Source organism: Delphinapterus leucas, chromosome X (genome assembly GCF_059928025.1).
Source record: "Delphinapterus leucas isolate spDelLeu-1000000601 "Yukka" chromosome X, BTC_Dleu_Yukka2, whole genome shotgun sequence".
NCBI lineage: Eukaryota > Metazoa > Chordata > Mammalia > Artiodactyla > Monodontidae > Delphinapterus > Delphinapterus leucas.
In genome coordinates, this window is record NC_143150.1 from 79,804,123 (window position 1) to 79,819,736 (window position 15,614).

The following is a 15,614-nucleotide window of genomic DNA, read 5'->3' on the forward strand; positions in this document are numbered from 1 at the left end:
CACAATATATATGTATAATGAATTATCACATTGCATACCTTAAACTTACACAACATTGTATGTCAGTTACATCTCAATAAAGCTGGAAAACAATAACAAGAACAAAAACAAAACAACAAAATACTGGCTTTTAGAAAAGAAGTGGTTCCTTCCCACTGAAGTGTGAATGTCTTAATATGTTATATGATGGCTTAATATGATACTACTTCCAGGGCAATGGGATCAAATCATCAAACAAAGGCAAACAGAGAAACTATAATGTTGAAATTTCAGACACTGACCAGCAGATGAGAAAGGTATTTGGGAGCAGCAGAGAGATCATCCTTGCATTCTGAATCACATGCTGTGTTCCTCAGCCTATTCTGTTCTGAATAGAGATAAGGATTAAAAGTAGGCACTAGGTGCTTTGAGAAGCCCCTTACTACTTAATTTATACCATTTCCCTTTGATCTCCCGTCTACTCTAGGTGTCACCTCTGCTCGCTCAGTTCCTCCTTCCTACCCACCACCGCAGGATCCGTTAAACCAGGGCCAGTACCTGGTCCCTGATGGCATCGCTCAGTCGCAGGTCTTTGAGTTCACCGAACCCAAGCGCAGCCAGTCACCATTCTGGCAAAACTTCAGCAGGTTAACCCCCTTCAAAAAATAATACCAACAGGGAGGCAGATAATTTTAAAATAAAGTAAATAAAATTATATTTATAGATGGACCTTTTTTCGGAGAAGCACTGTTGAAATTTATATATATATATATATATATATATATATACACACACACACACACATACACACACGCATACACATACACACACGCACACAGGACCTTGAGTGTACACACACACACACACACACACATACACACACACACACACACACACACAGAAGGACCAAAAATGTTTTCTGTTGTTTTGGGGAAGTAAAATCTGTAGTTGGTAGGAAGAAGTACCAATGAATTCCAAACACATGATCCCTTCTTAAAATGTTTTCCATTCTTACCCTGTCCCCCTCCCTTTTACTTTCAGAAAATGACATTTCTATTTGTTCCTTTTCTTGTTGAGATAATCTTTTTGCTCTCCTGTGAGTGATTCATTGACTTGTCATTATTAACATAGATGTGTGTATTGTTTTTTAGTTACCTGATGATACTGATGCTGATGACTTTTGAATTTAATTTGATGTGGTGGAGTTTGGGAGTTTTGAATTTCTTTTTTTCCTTTTCCTTTTCACTGGGTAAAGGGAGGATCCCCTTCCTCCACTCCCTCAACTGATCATCTGCGAATATTTCTGCAGCCCTGCAGTTGCCCCAAATAGCCTTTTCCCTGCATCTTCTGTCCTCAGTCATGCCAGTCTGGACATGCTCTGTTGTGCCCTGTGACATAAGTGCTCAATATTTCTATTGCTTTCACTGTGTTTTAGGTGTTGTAGAGGGATCGAAACTAAACAGAAGCAAGGGAATGTCAGAGTAATGATGCTGGAGAGGACTTCTGTTCAGGGAGCATTCTGCATTTGGGCTATTTCTTCTGCTAGCACTGGGGATTCCCATGTTGCAGCACTGCTGGGTCATGCCAGTTTTGTATCTGGGGTTTTTGGGTCAGTTTTTCTCTTCTTCATGCCACTTTGGTTATGGTGTTTCTTCTAGGCTTGTCCCTCCCCTAAACTAAAAAATCTGAACTAGAAGTAAAGAGGCTGAGACTCTGCCTCCTGGAGGAGGGATTCAACTGCCTCCAGTACCAAGCAGGTTTAGAGTAGGACTCCCCACTGCAATCAGGGACCTGGTTGTACCTGCTCCCCATTGGCAGATTGTTTAGGCAGCATTGCTGGAATCTGTGAGAGGTCAAGACAGAGCCCACCTGACCAAGATCATCAACTGTATTCAAATTATTGACCTGGACAGAATCAAAGGCTGATAGTAACCTCTTATAGGAAAGAACAAAGATGGGCATGAAAGAGACAACCTCAGCCCAAGATATGTACTTACAGTTCCTAACTTATGTGAAACTTCCCCCATTGTTAGCCGATTGCATGGATAATCTTCCATGGCTCCTTCCTTCCCCCCTTCCTGTCTTCCTTCTTTCTCCTGCTCTCCCCTGCACAGGAGGGTTGCTGGTATGGGCATAGTTAAAGCACTTCTGGCACTCAAAGACTGCCCTGTTTCCAACATTCTCCCATCCCACAACATTTGAAGTAAGCAAGCGAGGACCCTAGGGGACTTTTCCCTGTGGAGAAAGGATCTGAGGCAGAGATGCTACCCTCAGGCTCATTTTTGGTAGGCTTTACACTTAGGAAAAACTAACTTTCCACACAAAGAGACAGACTCCCTATGAGTACTCCCTATTCCTCCTCTCCACATAGCCCCTCAGATAGATAGACCTTGAACAGCAAGGAGAATGGAGTACAAAGGAGTAAGGATGGGCCCTACTATGGAGAGCCATTCTAGTGAGGAATCTGGAGATTTTGAGTCTATCCTGGACCCTGTGGGAGAAGACTTAATCATGAAAGGACTCATGGCTGCATGGGACACAGCATAGCTGGCTTGATTGCTGCTCTTACGCCTCCTGACCCAGACCAGGCCCTGCCCAGCCTGGGAATTTTTCTTCTATGGGAATCAAATTACAAGCTGTTTAAGCTCCCATTCCACCACACCCAAATGAGACTTGAGGAGTTAGCCAAGGATAAGTGTGAGCTGGGCAGAGGGCCAGGGCTCGGGACTGGCCACAACTGCTCAGCACCTGACTCAGCTACTTAAGCCCACTTGACAAGGAACCTGGTACCCAGTGCCTAAGCTAAAATGGCTTCCCTGGCAAACAGAATGTCTGGCTGTGTAGGCCTCCCTTGAGTGTACATTATTTTCCTACTTTCAATTCTTTCTCACTAGGCTTGGCCTTGACTTGTTTCTCCAGGGCCTGGGGGCACACCAAGAGGGGATGCATGGACAGGTCCCTGGACCTACAACTTCTCTTGGCCAAGCTCACTCACACTCCCACTTCCTGCTCCCCTGGGGCTGTGCCCAGAGCTCCAGGATCAGGGATTATCACCTCTTTCCACCCACCTCTCATCCACCCAACCCACTGGCCTCATCAGATGCCAATAATTTATGAAAACAACAAGAAATCTGTTCACCATTGCTTGGAATATTCCCCCAGTCTATGGCAGAAAAGCAGACAGGTGGCCAACAGCCCCAAGGGGAACCCCATTACCTGGGCTCAGGATCCAAGCCTATTCTGTGTTCCCACAGCGATGCTATCCACAAGAACCCTGTAAATCTCTGTTTCTGCATGGCCCAGAGATCCCCTTTCCTCAACTCAATGAGGCCTGGATTTGCTCAAAAAGGCTTTGCTAATATATTCTATGGGCCCTTTTATGGGATGGTCCTAACCCAGAAATCCACCTCCTCTTTCTCTCTCTCCCTCTTGTCCCTTCTATGTGTATATCTCTAAAGGATTTATAAGGACAGCAACAAGAGAGTTCTAACAATTCTAGTGTGAAGCCAAATAGTGATTTTTAGTGTTTTGGGGATGGGGTGGGCTGGGGTGGATGGATGGGCAACAGTGATTTTGATTACCCCTGCTGCTCTGCACTTGCCAGTTTATTATTTCATTTCTTCTATCTGACTGTTTGACCCTGTCAAACAAGTGTCAAAGTTGTGTGTTTAAAAAAAATGTTTAACAAAAATATGATGTTGTAATGACACAAAGCCTTATGAAAATATTTATGGAGTTCAATAAAAGAAGTAAAAAGACACCTCCAGGCATAGCTCTCATGCCATTTTGTGTGTGTGTTTGTGTGTGTGTTTTACCAATTGTGAAATAAAGGGAATTTGCCTGGCAGGGACAGCTTACACCAGCCTAGTCTTGGCCTGCCAGTCCTGCTGTTCTATTGCCAGGCTTTCCATGGTCTGTCTGTGGCCTTCCATGTCTTTTCTGGAAGAGTGGGCCACAAGAATCAAGTTTGATCCTGTAACCAGGGGTGCTTCAAATGTCTTCATGGGTGGGACTGTCCTTCATGTCACTTGGCTCTTTCACAAGACTTGAAGGCCCATTCCTGACCTTGCTCCTTTTCCTTGCAGCTGTAAGTCCAGTACCTGCCCTGTGTACTCTCACATGAGCTTAAAAGCTGCTTTTGGGGCCTAACCAGAATCCATATCACTTAGGAATCCCCCACCTCCAGTTCTTTCCTAATGCTTCCAGTCCTGTCTCCTCAGAGGTAGACATATTCTTTATCCATCCCCCAAAGTGGATGGAGTGACCTTACTGTTTCTTTCATCATGGTGTCTCCTGCACATACATGCTCCTTGCTGCCCACAAGGCTCCCATGTGGTATCTTATGCTGCCCATTAGAGACACAATAGTTTGTATGTTCTGATACTACTTAACCTACCTTTCTCCAGAAGAAATAAACACTGACCTTAATAAAATACTTATTCTTCACCCATCTCCCAACCCCCTTCAAATTGATCTCAGAGTTGCCTACTATCAGAGAGTTCCTGGGTGCAGCATGGGTTGAGGGGGGTTGGAAGCAAGAATATGGAATAGGTTGATACTAGCACATGAATGTGTCACACTCTATAATCTCCTTGAGAGCCCTGTATCTTAAGTTTTCTAACCTAGGCTTCCAACAGGTGACTACAGCCATAGGTCCTTTTGTCTCTAGTACCAAGAGCAAGGGGGAGGAGGCCTAAGGTCTCTGCTGTGGGCTTTGGCTTACTTCAGTGTTTCAGTCAGAGACCACCACTCTGCTGCTTGACCCACTTCACTTTTAGACCCTATGGGATTTCCTTATTTATGATGACCTTCTTACCCCTGGCTCCCAGAGACTTCTGTCCTGAATAGGATACGGGACTGGTGAGGTAGATCTTGCTTGCCCGGGCCTTTACCTACCAGGCCCAAGATAACAAAATGAGACCTCAGCATTCCACCAAGTCCAACCACCTGCAGGGCAACAGTTCAGCCTGACCATAGGTAGATTAGACCATCTGGGTTTGCAACACAGTTAGAGGGGGTGTTGGGAGGTAAAATTCATGTTCCCTGGAAGCACTCTATTCTGATTCCATCTCTCCCATTTCTCTCTTGAACTGTGACTTCCTTCTCCAGTAGGCCATGAGTGTCACATGGACACTGTTTTCTCATATAGTTGGGGAAGAGGAAGAAAGGAATGGTACATGGCCATAGAGTGTCCCTGTGTTCTTCAGAAGCCTCTATTACTTCTGTTTAGCTCACCAGTACATCATTTAAGGCAGATTGTTTAGGCAGGTTTATGTCCATCTCCACAACAGCCATGCTGCCAACCAGCTGAATTAGATTCAACTTGCATATCCTGAATATGTAATCTGGGCCAGGTACACAAGAAATACCAAGATGACTAAAATAAAATATCTACAGTCACTCAGAATTTAGTGAGAACACATAAGCATGGACCATAACAAGGATGGATGTGGGCCTGGAAGCACTCAAAAAATGGAGTGGTTAATTGTGATTGAGGAAGATCTTTGCAATCAGGATAAGTTTAGTTGTGCTGTAGTAACAGATTTTTCCCCAAATCTTAATGGCTTTAACATACAAGAATTTATTTCTTGCTCATACAAATTCTGCTGTGAGTCCAGGTGACTCTCTGGGGCAGCTATCACCTATGTGACAGTACACAATCTGGGCTGCTTCTGCCTTACTACACCTCCATCTCAAGACATATTTCCATAATCATCACAGCTGGAAAGAGAGCCCTAGATTGTTTCTCACTTACAGGTAAATTCTCTAGCCAGAACTGATCACATGGCTTCATCCAACTTCAAGGGAACAGAAAACTAAAAGTCCTATGAACTCAGAAGGGCAGGAGAACTAGATATGGATGAACATTAGAAATCTCTACCAAAGAAGAAAATGTTTGAACTAAGTCTCAGAAGACAGGGAAATTTCTACCATGTTAACATTTGAGCAACTGTGAAGTTAAGGGAAACAGTTCACACAAGACAACCCTCCCTTCTGACACCAACTGAAAGTCCAGGAGTCCCAAATAACACCCTTAGCTTCGATAATCCACCAGAAAGGCTCACAGAGCAGAGTATAAGAAAGTACCAAACAGGGAGCTTCAGTTTTCCTATCCCTGTGGAGTCAGGACAATGTTACTTTTCAGCATAAATATGTGACAATATTCATGGAGTATTGCCAACCAGGAAAGCACACCCAAGCTTCTAAAGATTTTGTTGGGGCTCCATCACTGCCCCTCTGGCTGATCCCCATCTCCAGTCTTCTCAGAAGATGAGCTGATACCAGGTAACAGAGCCCCCACCCTAAATCACATTGTTGATGTGGCCCAAAACCCCATCCTAAATAACATTGTTAGACTATCAGTTGACCCAAGGCCCCCAGGCAAACAAAAATACTCCTATCAGACATGACATTTCAAGGGCTAAGAGATTACTTCCCAGAAGCTGAGGGCAAAGGTCAGACCTGTCTTTGGGCTAGGATAAATTTTTTACTACACACATGTGGAAAAGGCACGGGGCAGGGACTGGGAAGAGGAATAGAGGGTATGCCAAAGTGGAGGGAATAGCACAACTAAAATCCTGGTAGATAAGGTCAGAGTCTCTGTATATGACTTTGTATTCGTTTATTTATTTATTTATTTATTTATTTTGCGGTACGTGGGCCTCTCACTGTTGTGGCCTCTCCCGTTGCGGAGCACAGGCTTCGGACGAGCAGGCTCAGCCGCCATGGCTCACGGGCCCAGCCGCTCTGCGGCATGTGGGATCTTCCCGGACCAGGGCACGAACCCATGTCCCCTGCATCGGCAGGCGGACTCTCAACCACTGTGCCACCAGGGAAGCCCCATTTGTTTATTAATCCAGCAAATATTTACTTGCATGCTAGAGGTGAACAAATTAGATAGTATTCCTATCTGCATGGTGCTTATGGAGTGGTAAATCATACTCAAGTACAAATTCCTTTGTAAGTGTGTATTCCTGGGGAGAGAGATGGGAACTTCCAAGCTCTGGTAGCAAACCAACCACAATATAGCTTCAACGAGACACCTCCTAGCTGTCCAGCTTCCTGGTCACCAGATTCCATACCCTCTGTCTCCTGTTCAGCCTTAGCTAATGCAGTCCACATTTATTTCCAGCCCCATACCTATAGGTATATGTACTGTCCCCATTTCATAGGTTAAACAACATGATCAACTGAAAATCCCTTTTATTATTAATAAATATTAGCTAGCACTTATGGAGCACTTGCTAATATGCTAAGCTTTGTGATAGGTTCTCACCATAATCCTAAGGGGTAGGTATAAATATTTTCCCTATTTTACTGATCAGGGTCACAGCAACATGGCAATAGACCAGACACTCAAGAACTGTTGAATATATATGTGAACTGAGGATAATATTGATAAGGATGCAAGCTAACATGTTGTAGCAGATGCTGTTGCTGTTCCATCTATCTCCCTTACCATTTCCTTACACACCAACCTAACTTTCAATATCCAGAACCTGTGTCTTTGTTGGAAGGCGTCCCTCAGGCTGATAGAACCCACTTTGTCCAGAATATAGCAGGCCAGAAGTACCTGGGAATTACTGTCTCCCCTGCCCTGGGAATAGCCCTTAACCAATGACTGATGGGGGAAGGCTATAAATGTCCTGGTTCCCTTGCTCCTCAGGGATGATAATTGAAAATTTTATTTGACACTTTTCCCCAGAGTTTCCCCAGGGATTAAGCTTCAGTTGGCCACTGTAGCAGCTGGTTTAATAACACACCCCATATTTCCTGCTTTCACCTCCCTGCATCACTTCCCTAATCCCCTCGTATCAGGGGATATGCTTCTTGGGGAGATTCAGCTAATACACATGAATTAGTGCTCACTGTGTATCATGTGAAGTGCTACCATTCTCACTGAACCATTGGTGATTTTATGAGTTAGGAATTGTGTCTGGCTGTATAAAACAGGAACCCTCAAAACATCCCCTTCTTGGATCAGACTCAATAAGAGGCAAATATCTAGGGGAAAAAAGAAATGGTGGCATTTCAGGCAGGACTTTAGAGAGTGACATAACACCAGGAAGTTTTTCTTGGTACCCCAGAAATCCCATTAGGGAAATGGTGGTTTTGGAAGAGCAATGCAGTAAAATTATTTTCAAGTTGCAGGTCAAGAAATCAGTTTAGTTGAACATGACCAGCATTTTAAAAAATGAAATAATAGAATGGAATAGAATAGAATAGAAAATAGAATAGAATATTGTAGATAGAAAATGTATGTAGTGTTTTGAATTTGAAAGGTATGTATACTGGGATGCAATATTAAAGGTATTAAATATTAAAGGTAGCTTGTCAATATTAAAGGTAGGTTGTCACAAAGAATGTTCCAGAAACACTGGTATGGAGCCAGACTGCCTAGGTTCAAATCATAGCTCTACTGTTAATTGGCTGTGTGACCTTGGGTAGTTACTTAACTACTCCATGCCTTAGTTTCCCTATCTGTAAAATAAGGATTCTAATAGTACTTATATATTACTGAAAATTGTTGATTGCCTTTCTAGTATCCATTTATCCTTTCTTATTTGCAACTCAAACCCCAATTTTGAGGCAACAATGTGCTCAGTTAAATATTTATTTTTCCAGCTTCTCCTGCAGCAAAAGGTAACCTTGTGACCAACACCTAACTAAGGAAATGCTAGAGAAAGTCTGCTGATAGGGGGCTGGTTTCTGATAAATCTTTTGTCTCCTGATAAAGGGATGAAATACAGCTGGCACCAACACCTTTTTTCTTTTCCCTATTTTGAATGCAGATGTGATACCTTGAGATAGGGTGGCCATCTGTGACCATGAAGTAACAAGCATGAGGCTAAAGATCTATACATACTAAGGATGGTAGCAAAAAAAGATAAGAGACTGGGTCTCTGATGACGTTAGCAAATTACAGAAATATTCAGCAACCACCTACCTCTGGATTATTATGTGAAGAAAAGAAACGCCAATTGAATTAGATTACAGTTAGATAAGTTTGATTTCACTTGAGGCCAAAAGCATGTCTGTTGCTCATAGGAATTTGTTACGATGATAAAATAAGTTAATACGTGTAAAGCAACTACAACAGTAGTAGCTCAGTAAAATGAAGGCTGTTATTATTATTATTATTATTATTACACTAAATCACTGTGAGGTTCAGAGAAGGGAAAGAGTGAAGGAGGTTTTCCAGGATCATACTTTCCTCTTCTCTAAACTGAAGGAGGGGGGTGACTCAAATTCTGCTAAATCCCTGTCCAGCTCCCTTTTCCCTGAAAGGAGAGGCAGAATGGTCCAGAGGAATCTTGAAAGTTTCACTCTGTTCTTTTTGGGTTCAGCATGTCCTCTGTGCTCACTGAGACCAGAAGCCCAACATAGCTGAGACAGGGAGTCTTTACTGGCCTCTTCTGCTGTCCTCAGTTCTGAGGACTAAAAGAAGCCCAACACAGCAAGTACTCACCTGAATTTTATACCTGCCCAGAGAGAGATTGAGGTCATTCCGTTTACCTGGTAGGGTGTACTTGTCTATAAAATGGAAACCTCTCATTGTTTTATAGGTAACCAGACACTCCCCTTTCCCCAGAGGAAACCCCTAATAGAAAGAGCTCATTCTTGTAACCCTTAGAAGCTCCTTCTTCATCTTGCTTGCTCCTATCCCTTCTCCTACCCACATACGTAGAGACACAGGTCCAGAAACCCTGTATCATAGCAATATTAAAAAACCTGGGATAAGTCAGTTCTTCTCTCACTCCAGACCTGGGTACTCCATCTGGGACAGGGTACATGGTCAGAGTAAAGGACACAAGATCATCCATGAGGAATACAGAAGAAAATATTAAAACTTCTCTATTACTTAAAAAATAAGAAGGAACTTAATCTGTCCCAATAATTAAAATGGATTTTCAGTAGCACATGCTTATAATAAATACACCTATATTGGGAAGTTGTGCTCAGAAATGCTTTACTGATGGGGTACAGGATCAAAAAAGTTTGGAAATGCTTGTCCATATTTCATTAATATTTACTGAGCACTTACCATATACACAAGCCCTATTCTAAGTGCATTACATGTATTAAATCAATTTAATCCTCACAGTAGCCCTATAAGAAAAATACCATTATTTAACTATTTTGCATATGAGGTAACTGAGGCACATATTGGTTAAGTAAATTGTCCAAAGTCATACAAGTAGTGAGTGACAGAGTTTGGACTCAAGCCCAAGCCATCTGGCTGTAGGGTTTGCACTTTTAACCACTTGGTTAAAATAAAAAGATTAGTCAGTGAAAGCCAAATTCCAAACCTCTGCTATAAAACAAATATGCTAATCTGAAATCATCATTTTTTTTCAGAGCAAGAATTTTTATTTCTGTCTGGCCATCTCCTCCTCCAAAAACTCTGGAGCCAAACTGCCTGAGTTCGAATCCCAGCTCCATCATCCACTTCCTAGCTGTGGGACCATAAACAGATGGCATCCCCTCTCTGAGCCTCATTTTCCTCACCTGTCATATGGGAATAAAAGTAGTTAGTAATTACTTTGCACAATTGTTATAAGGAGTAAATCAGTTTACAGCTAACATGGAAAATACCACAATGCCTAAGACATAGTAAACACTCAAATTGTTAAAAGTGGGGCCTTACAGTTTCTCAAAAAGTTTGACATGCAGTTACCATATCAACATCAATTCCATTCCTAACGATATACCCAAAAGAAATGAAAACATGTCTACACAAAACCTTGTACATAAATGTTCATAGAAGCTTTATTCATAATTGCCAAAGGTGGAAATAACCAAATGTCCATCAAGTGATGGATAGATAAAATGTGTTATATCTCTATAACAGAATATTATTCAACCATAAAAGAAATGAAATACTGATATGATACTGATACTACAATGGATGAAACATTATGCTATGTGAAAGAAGCCAAACTCAAAAGGCTTTTTTATGGTTCCATTTATATGAAATATCAAAAATAAGCAAATCCATAGAGACAGAAAGTGAATTACTGGTTGCCAAGGGCTGGGAAGTAGACGGGAGTGACTGCTAATGGATTTCCTTTGCGGTAATAAAAATTATCTAAAATTGATTGTGTTAGTGATTACATAATTCTGTGAATATACTAAAAGCACTGAATTGTATACTTTTTAAAGTTTGAAATTTATGTTATGTGAATTATATCACAATAAAGCTGTTACAGATAAAAAGAAGGTGGCCTTAATGCAACACTTTCCTGCTCCTATGCTATTGAAGAATTCCACAACACAGCTCTCCAAATCTGCCTCAAGGAGAAACCCTTGTTCCACTGCCCCCAACCCCATGCCTATATGAAAGAATTTTCTCAAATAAATGACAGTGACCTTCCTCTTTCCTCTGCCTGGCTTCCAGCCTTCTCTCCATCAACCCTCTGTTGTCTTCCCTGCCAGCAGGCGTCAGAAAACAAATTGATGGGTCCATGCATTATCCTTTATATATACATTTGGTCTTTTCTAATTAAGTCAATTTAAAAAATGATTATGGCATTTTATAGTGTCCTTTTAAGGTAAAGAATATTTGGCAGATTTCTGTCAAAAAATATGACAGTTATATATCATGAATTTTTTCCTATTATAGTTACTTCATCTCATTTCCTACCAAAACTCCACAAGAAAAAAACAAAAACAAAAATTGCTAAGTTTTTCAGTGTGGGAATAGCATTCATGTTGCAAAGTCCGTTTACTGGTTCATGTGATCTATGCATTCACCTCAGAGGCTCTGATTGTTCACACAAAGCAAACTCAAATATCTGGAAAAGTGGATCCATTGTGAAAACTCATCACGGCCTTCTCTGAGTGGTTTTAGGTTAGCTGATCAGGAGAAGTCCTGCTCTGATGAAGTTATTCAAATCTTCATGTTGTCACTATGGGAAAAACAGCTCCCTCAAAATGTTTTGTTTTGTGAAGAAAACAGATGCCTTGAACATGATATTCACTTCCTTTGGAAGAATACCACATTTTGATAAGTGGAGGTATTGTTTTTCTGAAGAACCTACTGCTCTCATATTAATTAAAAGTGATTCAACCAGTGCATAGAGAGATTTTAGTGTCATGGTTAATTTACAAAACAGTGAACACAACAGATTGAGTGCTGAGTTAGTAACCTGTGAACTTTGGGTTTCTTTAATATGCTTTTTACTTGTTTGGAAGCAAAAGATGGACTTTTAAGAATAACGAAGAATATAAATCTGCTGATTGAATGTAAAATAGAGGATTGTCATCCACAAAGTCCCACATCATGTCTATATGTTTTAGGCTGATACATTTTTATCAGGTATGTCTAGTATTTGAGTTGAATCCATTTGGCAAATGGGGTCTTTCCACTATTTCTCTTAGAGTCACAGATCCTCTATTCCTGCAGGTAGAGGCTTTGGCTGGCCTCAGTCACTGGGGAGGATGTCAGCCTGTCAAGTGGGAATTCAGGAGCTAATGGTAATATATCTACATATAGGTGAGCTGGGATATTTTAATATTCAGTTTAGCAAAATGTTTAAGTTTGTGACTCTGGGCTCACAGAGACCTGGGTTCTAACTCTGGCTGCGAGTTGCTACCTGAGTAGGCTACTTAACCTCATGGTACCTTAGTTTCATCAAATTGGAGATAATAATCTTAGCCACCTTCCAGGATAACTAAGAGGAAGTAATTAGAAAATTCATCCCAAGTTCCTAGCACAGTACCTGGCATATAAGAAGGGTAAAGAAGAGAAACTGTTGTTATAATTACTGTTATTGCTATTGATACTACTACTTACTGAGGAAACCAAGGCATAGGAATTTGTCTACGCTTGGATCAGAGTGTCGAAGGAGAATCAATGTCACCCTGGGGTCAGGTATGGTGATGACAATGGAAATTGAAATAAACATGCCCTGGAAGTAAAGTAAAACGGGGTGGGTAGATTAGGGCCACTTCATAGGCAGCCATTTCCCTGCCAAGGTCTGCAATTAAAGATTCTGAGTTGATTTTTATGAAGGGAAGTGGCTTTCTCCTATAACCTTCTCCATTTGTATCTGCTCTCAGGTTTTTTTGTTTTTGTTTTTTTGTTGTTTTTTTTTTTTTCCTGAAAATGGCTCAGAACGGGAACTAGCCACATTTTTTTTTTCTATTGGAACAAATCAGGCCTCAAATAGTAGGTGGGAGAAGAGACTTCAATTACTATGAAATCAAAAGTAGGACTTCTGCTCTGAGATGACAAACTGAGCCCATACATTCTTCTCTCCTACCCTTCACAGACCTCACTGAAATGACAAAAACAGTGTAAAATTTAAAATAGTCTATAGCAGTGCTGGACAACCAGGAAGGGTACAAAGAACAAACCAGGAAGTTTGAGGATTTTTTGGAAGACAGTAGGCATATGGGATTGGATTGATGGACAAAACATACAAAGCTGAGATATGGGGAAACCAATGTGGGTGAAGTGAGACCTTCCTGGAAAATGGTTAGACTGATCTGCCCTACAGAGCTCACCTTTCTCTCAAATTCCAACAGGATCTAGGCACAATAACGGGCTATAAGGCTGTTGGTGTGCTAATGCCCCATTGGGTGAATAATGAGTGGTTGCTGCAGTCACCTCCACGTTGTAGCTACTGAGGACCTCTTTGGGGCATTTAATAGAGAAGCCTCTAAATGTCAGGGTCAGGGTCCAAGGCCATTGTCCTATAATCTTGTTAATAAAAGGGTGATCTGTGGACCAGCAGCAACAATATCATCTGGAAGATTGTTAGAAATTCAGAATCTCAAGGATCATCTCAAGACCTACTGAATCAGAACCTGAATATTAACAAGTCACTCAGGAGATTCATGTGAATGTTAAAGTTGAGCACTGCTCTGGGTGACTTTTGGCCCCCTCAACAAGTGCAGAGGTGGAAAAACAATGGGTCATTACAAATGTGAAATTCTCTGTCCTCCTGTAGACTTGGCTCCAGTCTGCTTTTCCATGAGCCTGCCATCAGCCCCTTCTTCCAAGGGACCCATGAGAATAGATGTTCTTCTGTGCCCCTGGTAACACATGCCTCTGACCTTGGACTGACTGTCATTCGTGAAGTAGTCCTGTGACCCACCTCTAGCCATGCTCTACTGTAGTCCTAAGGAAGGCCTGCCCACCTAGAGACCCACCAGGAGCACAATAAAGGACCCAGTGGAAGCCAAACCCTTAAACACCCTTGGTAACAGACCTACCAAATGCAGACCTGACTGTGGAACCAGCAGCATCCATGGGACATAGCTGCCAACATGTGAAGGGTGGTTGCTGTAAGCTCCACTCACTTCTCTGTCACAATCTTATCTACAGTGGTCAAGCCCTGAAAATTTTACTGCCACCCCATGAGGTTAGACATGAATGGGCCTCCTAGGAAGTGACCCACAATGCTGGGAAAGCTCTATGTCCACTTTGGGCTCTTTATTTCCCACTGGAGAAACCATAGGCTCAGTAGGGCCCTCTTGGTATGTTTCTGTGCTGGCCTGGGGTTTGGGGGAGGTGATGTGGTCAGAGTGTAGCCACCCCTCTTACCCTTCCAAAGCAGTCCTTCTCAGTCTCTGTGGTCCAGGGGTTGCCTCAGCCTCACCCCTGGGTTCCAGGATTTTCACTCTGGTGCCTTTTCTATGGATAGTTGCTAGTTGGTCTTCCCATGAGGGAAATTATGTCACCATCTTGATCTGTACAAATTTCATTTGTAATACATCAAAAAAGCTGGGAGGGAGTCAACATATCAAACTTCTGGTCCCAGTTCCTCATATAAGTAGCTTAGAGATCACCACTCTATCCTATCAACAAGTAAAAAGCTGAACAGACTGAAAAATCAACAACTCTTCTTGGATCTATTAGAATGGGAGAGCACTGGGCAAACTGCTTGTACCCAAGACTGGAGGCACATACAGGGAGTCATGATTTGCCTGAGCAGAGACTCATGAGCAGAATCCACTTGGGAACCAATTACCTGAACTGTAATTGATGAATCGCTGGAAGCTCAGTGTGGACAACTCTGAAATTGAAAACTCAATTGGGACAAAATCAGACGGGGTCCTTTACAATACTGTGAGATTTAACTCCAGGAACTCAACAAAGTTGTAACAGTAAATATTGGAGAAAAATATAATCTTGCTTATAGTAGGGGACAGGGAAAATGAATCATTTTGAAATATGCCAGAACAATCTGTTCTTCTAAAAAAAAGCCTGCCACCAGAGCAAATTAGTTAATGAGAAGCTACCCTGCTGGGGTATTATCAGAACCTAACTGACCTGGGAGAAGGGAAATACCCAACTATAGCTGAATCTAGCTTTCCACATGAAATAAGGAAAATACCCAATTCCAGCCCATTCTAAGCCAATCTCACTCAACTAAGGGGAAGTAAAAAACCTGAGAAACATTTGTGAATTTAACAGTCTAAAAGCATAGGCATAGGCTCACTAAAAAACTAATATGTAATTTTAGGACTACAGAATATTTTCCCTACCCCGACACCTTACACCACTTTACTAAAGGCCTATTTACACTTTACCCAGTGCTTTTTACCCAGTACAACAAGTCTGGCTATTAAGGAAAAAATTATAAGATGTACCAAGGCAAACATCTCTCCCCCGCAAACACACACGC

At 41.9% G+C, this 15,614-nt stretch overlaps 1 protein-coding gene across 5 annotated transcripts in view; it reads left to right on the top strand.

The window, feature by feature from the left end:
• ARHGEF9 (Cdc42 guanine nucleotide exchange factor 9) overlaps positions 1-11,311 on the top strand; it is a 229,633-nt gene extending 218,322 nt beyond the window's left edge. For 2 of the 5 annotated variants that reach the window (XM_022564092.3, XM_022564101.3), the window contains 2 exons: positions 467-626; positions 10,339-11,309. In XM_022564092.3, the coding sequence (XP_022419800.1) occupies positions 467-626; positions 10,339-10,450 (272 nt within the window). In that variant the 3' untranslated portion in view covers positions 10,451-11,309. Of the gene's footprint in view, positions 1-466; positions 10,319-10,338 lie in introns of those variants that run through there. The other 3 variants (XM_022564102.3, XM_022564103.3, XM_022564095.3) reach the window with 3 other exon arrangements.
• Positions 11,312-15,614: the final 4,303 nt, after the last annotated feature.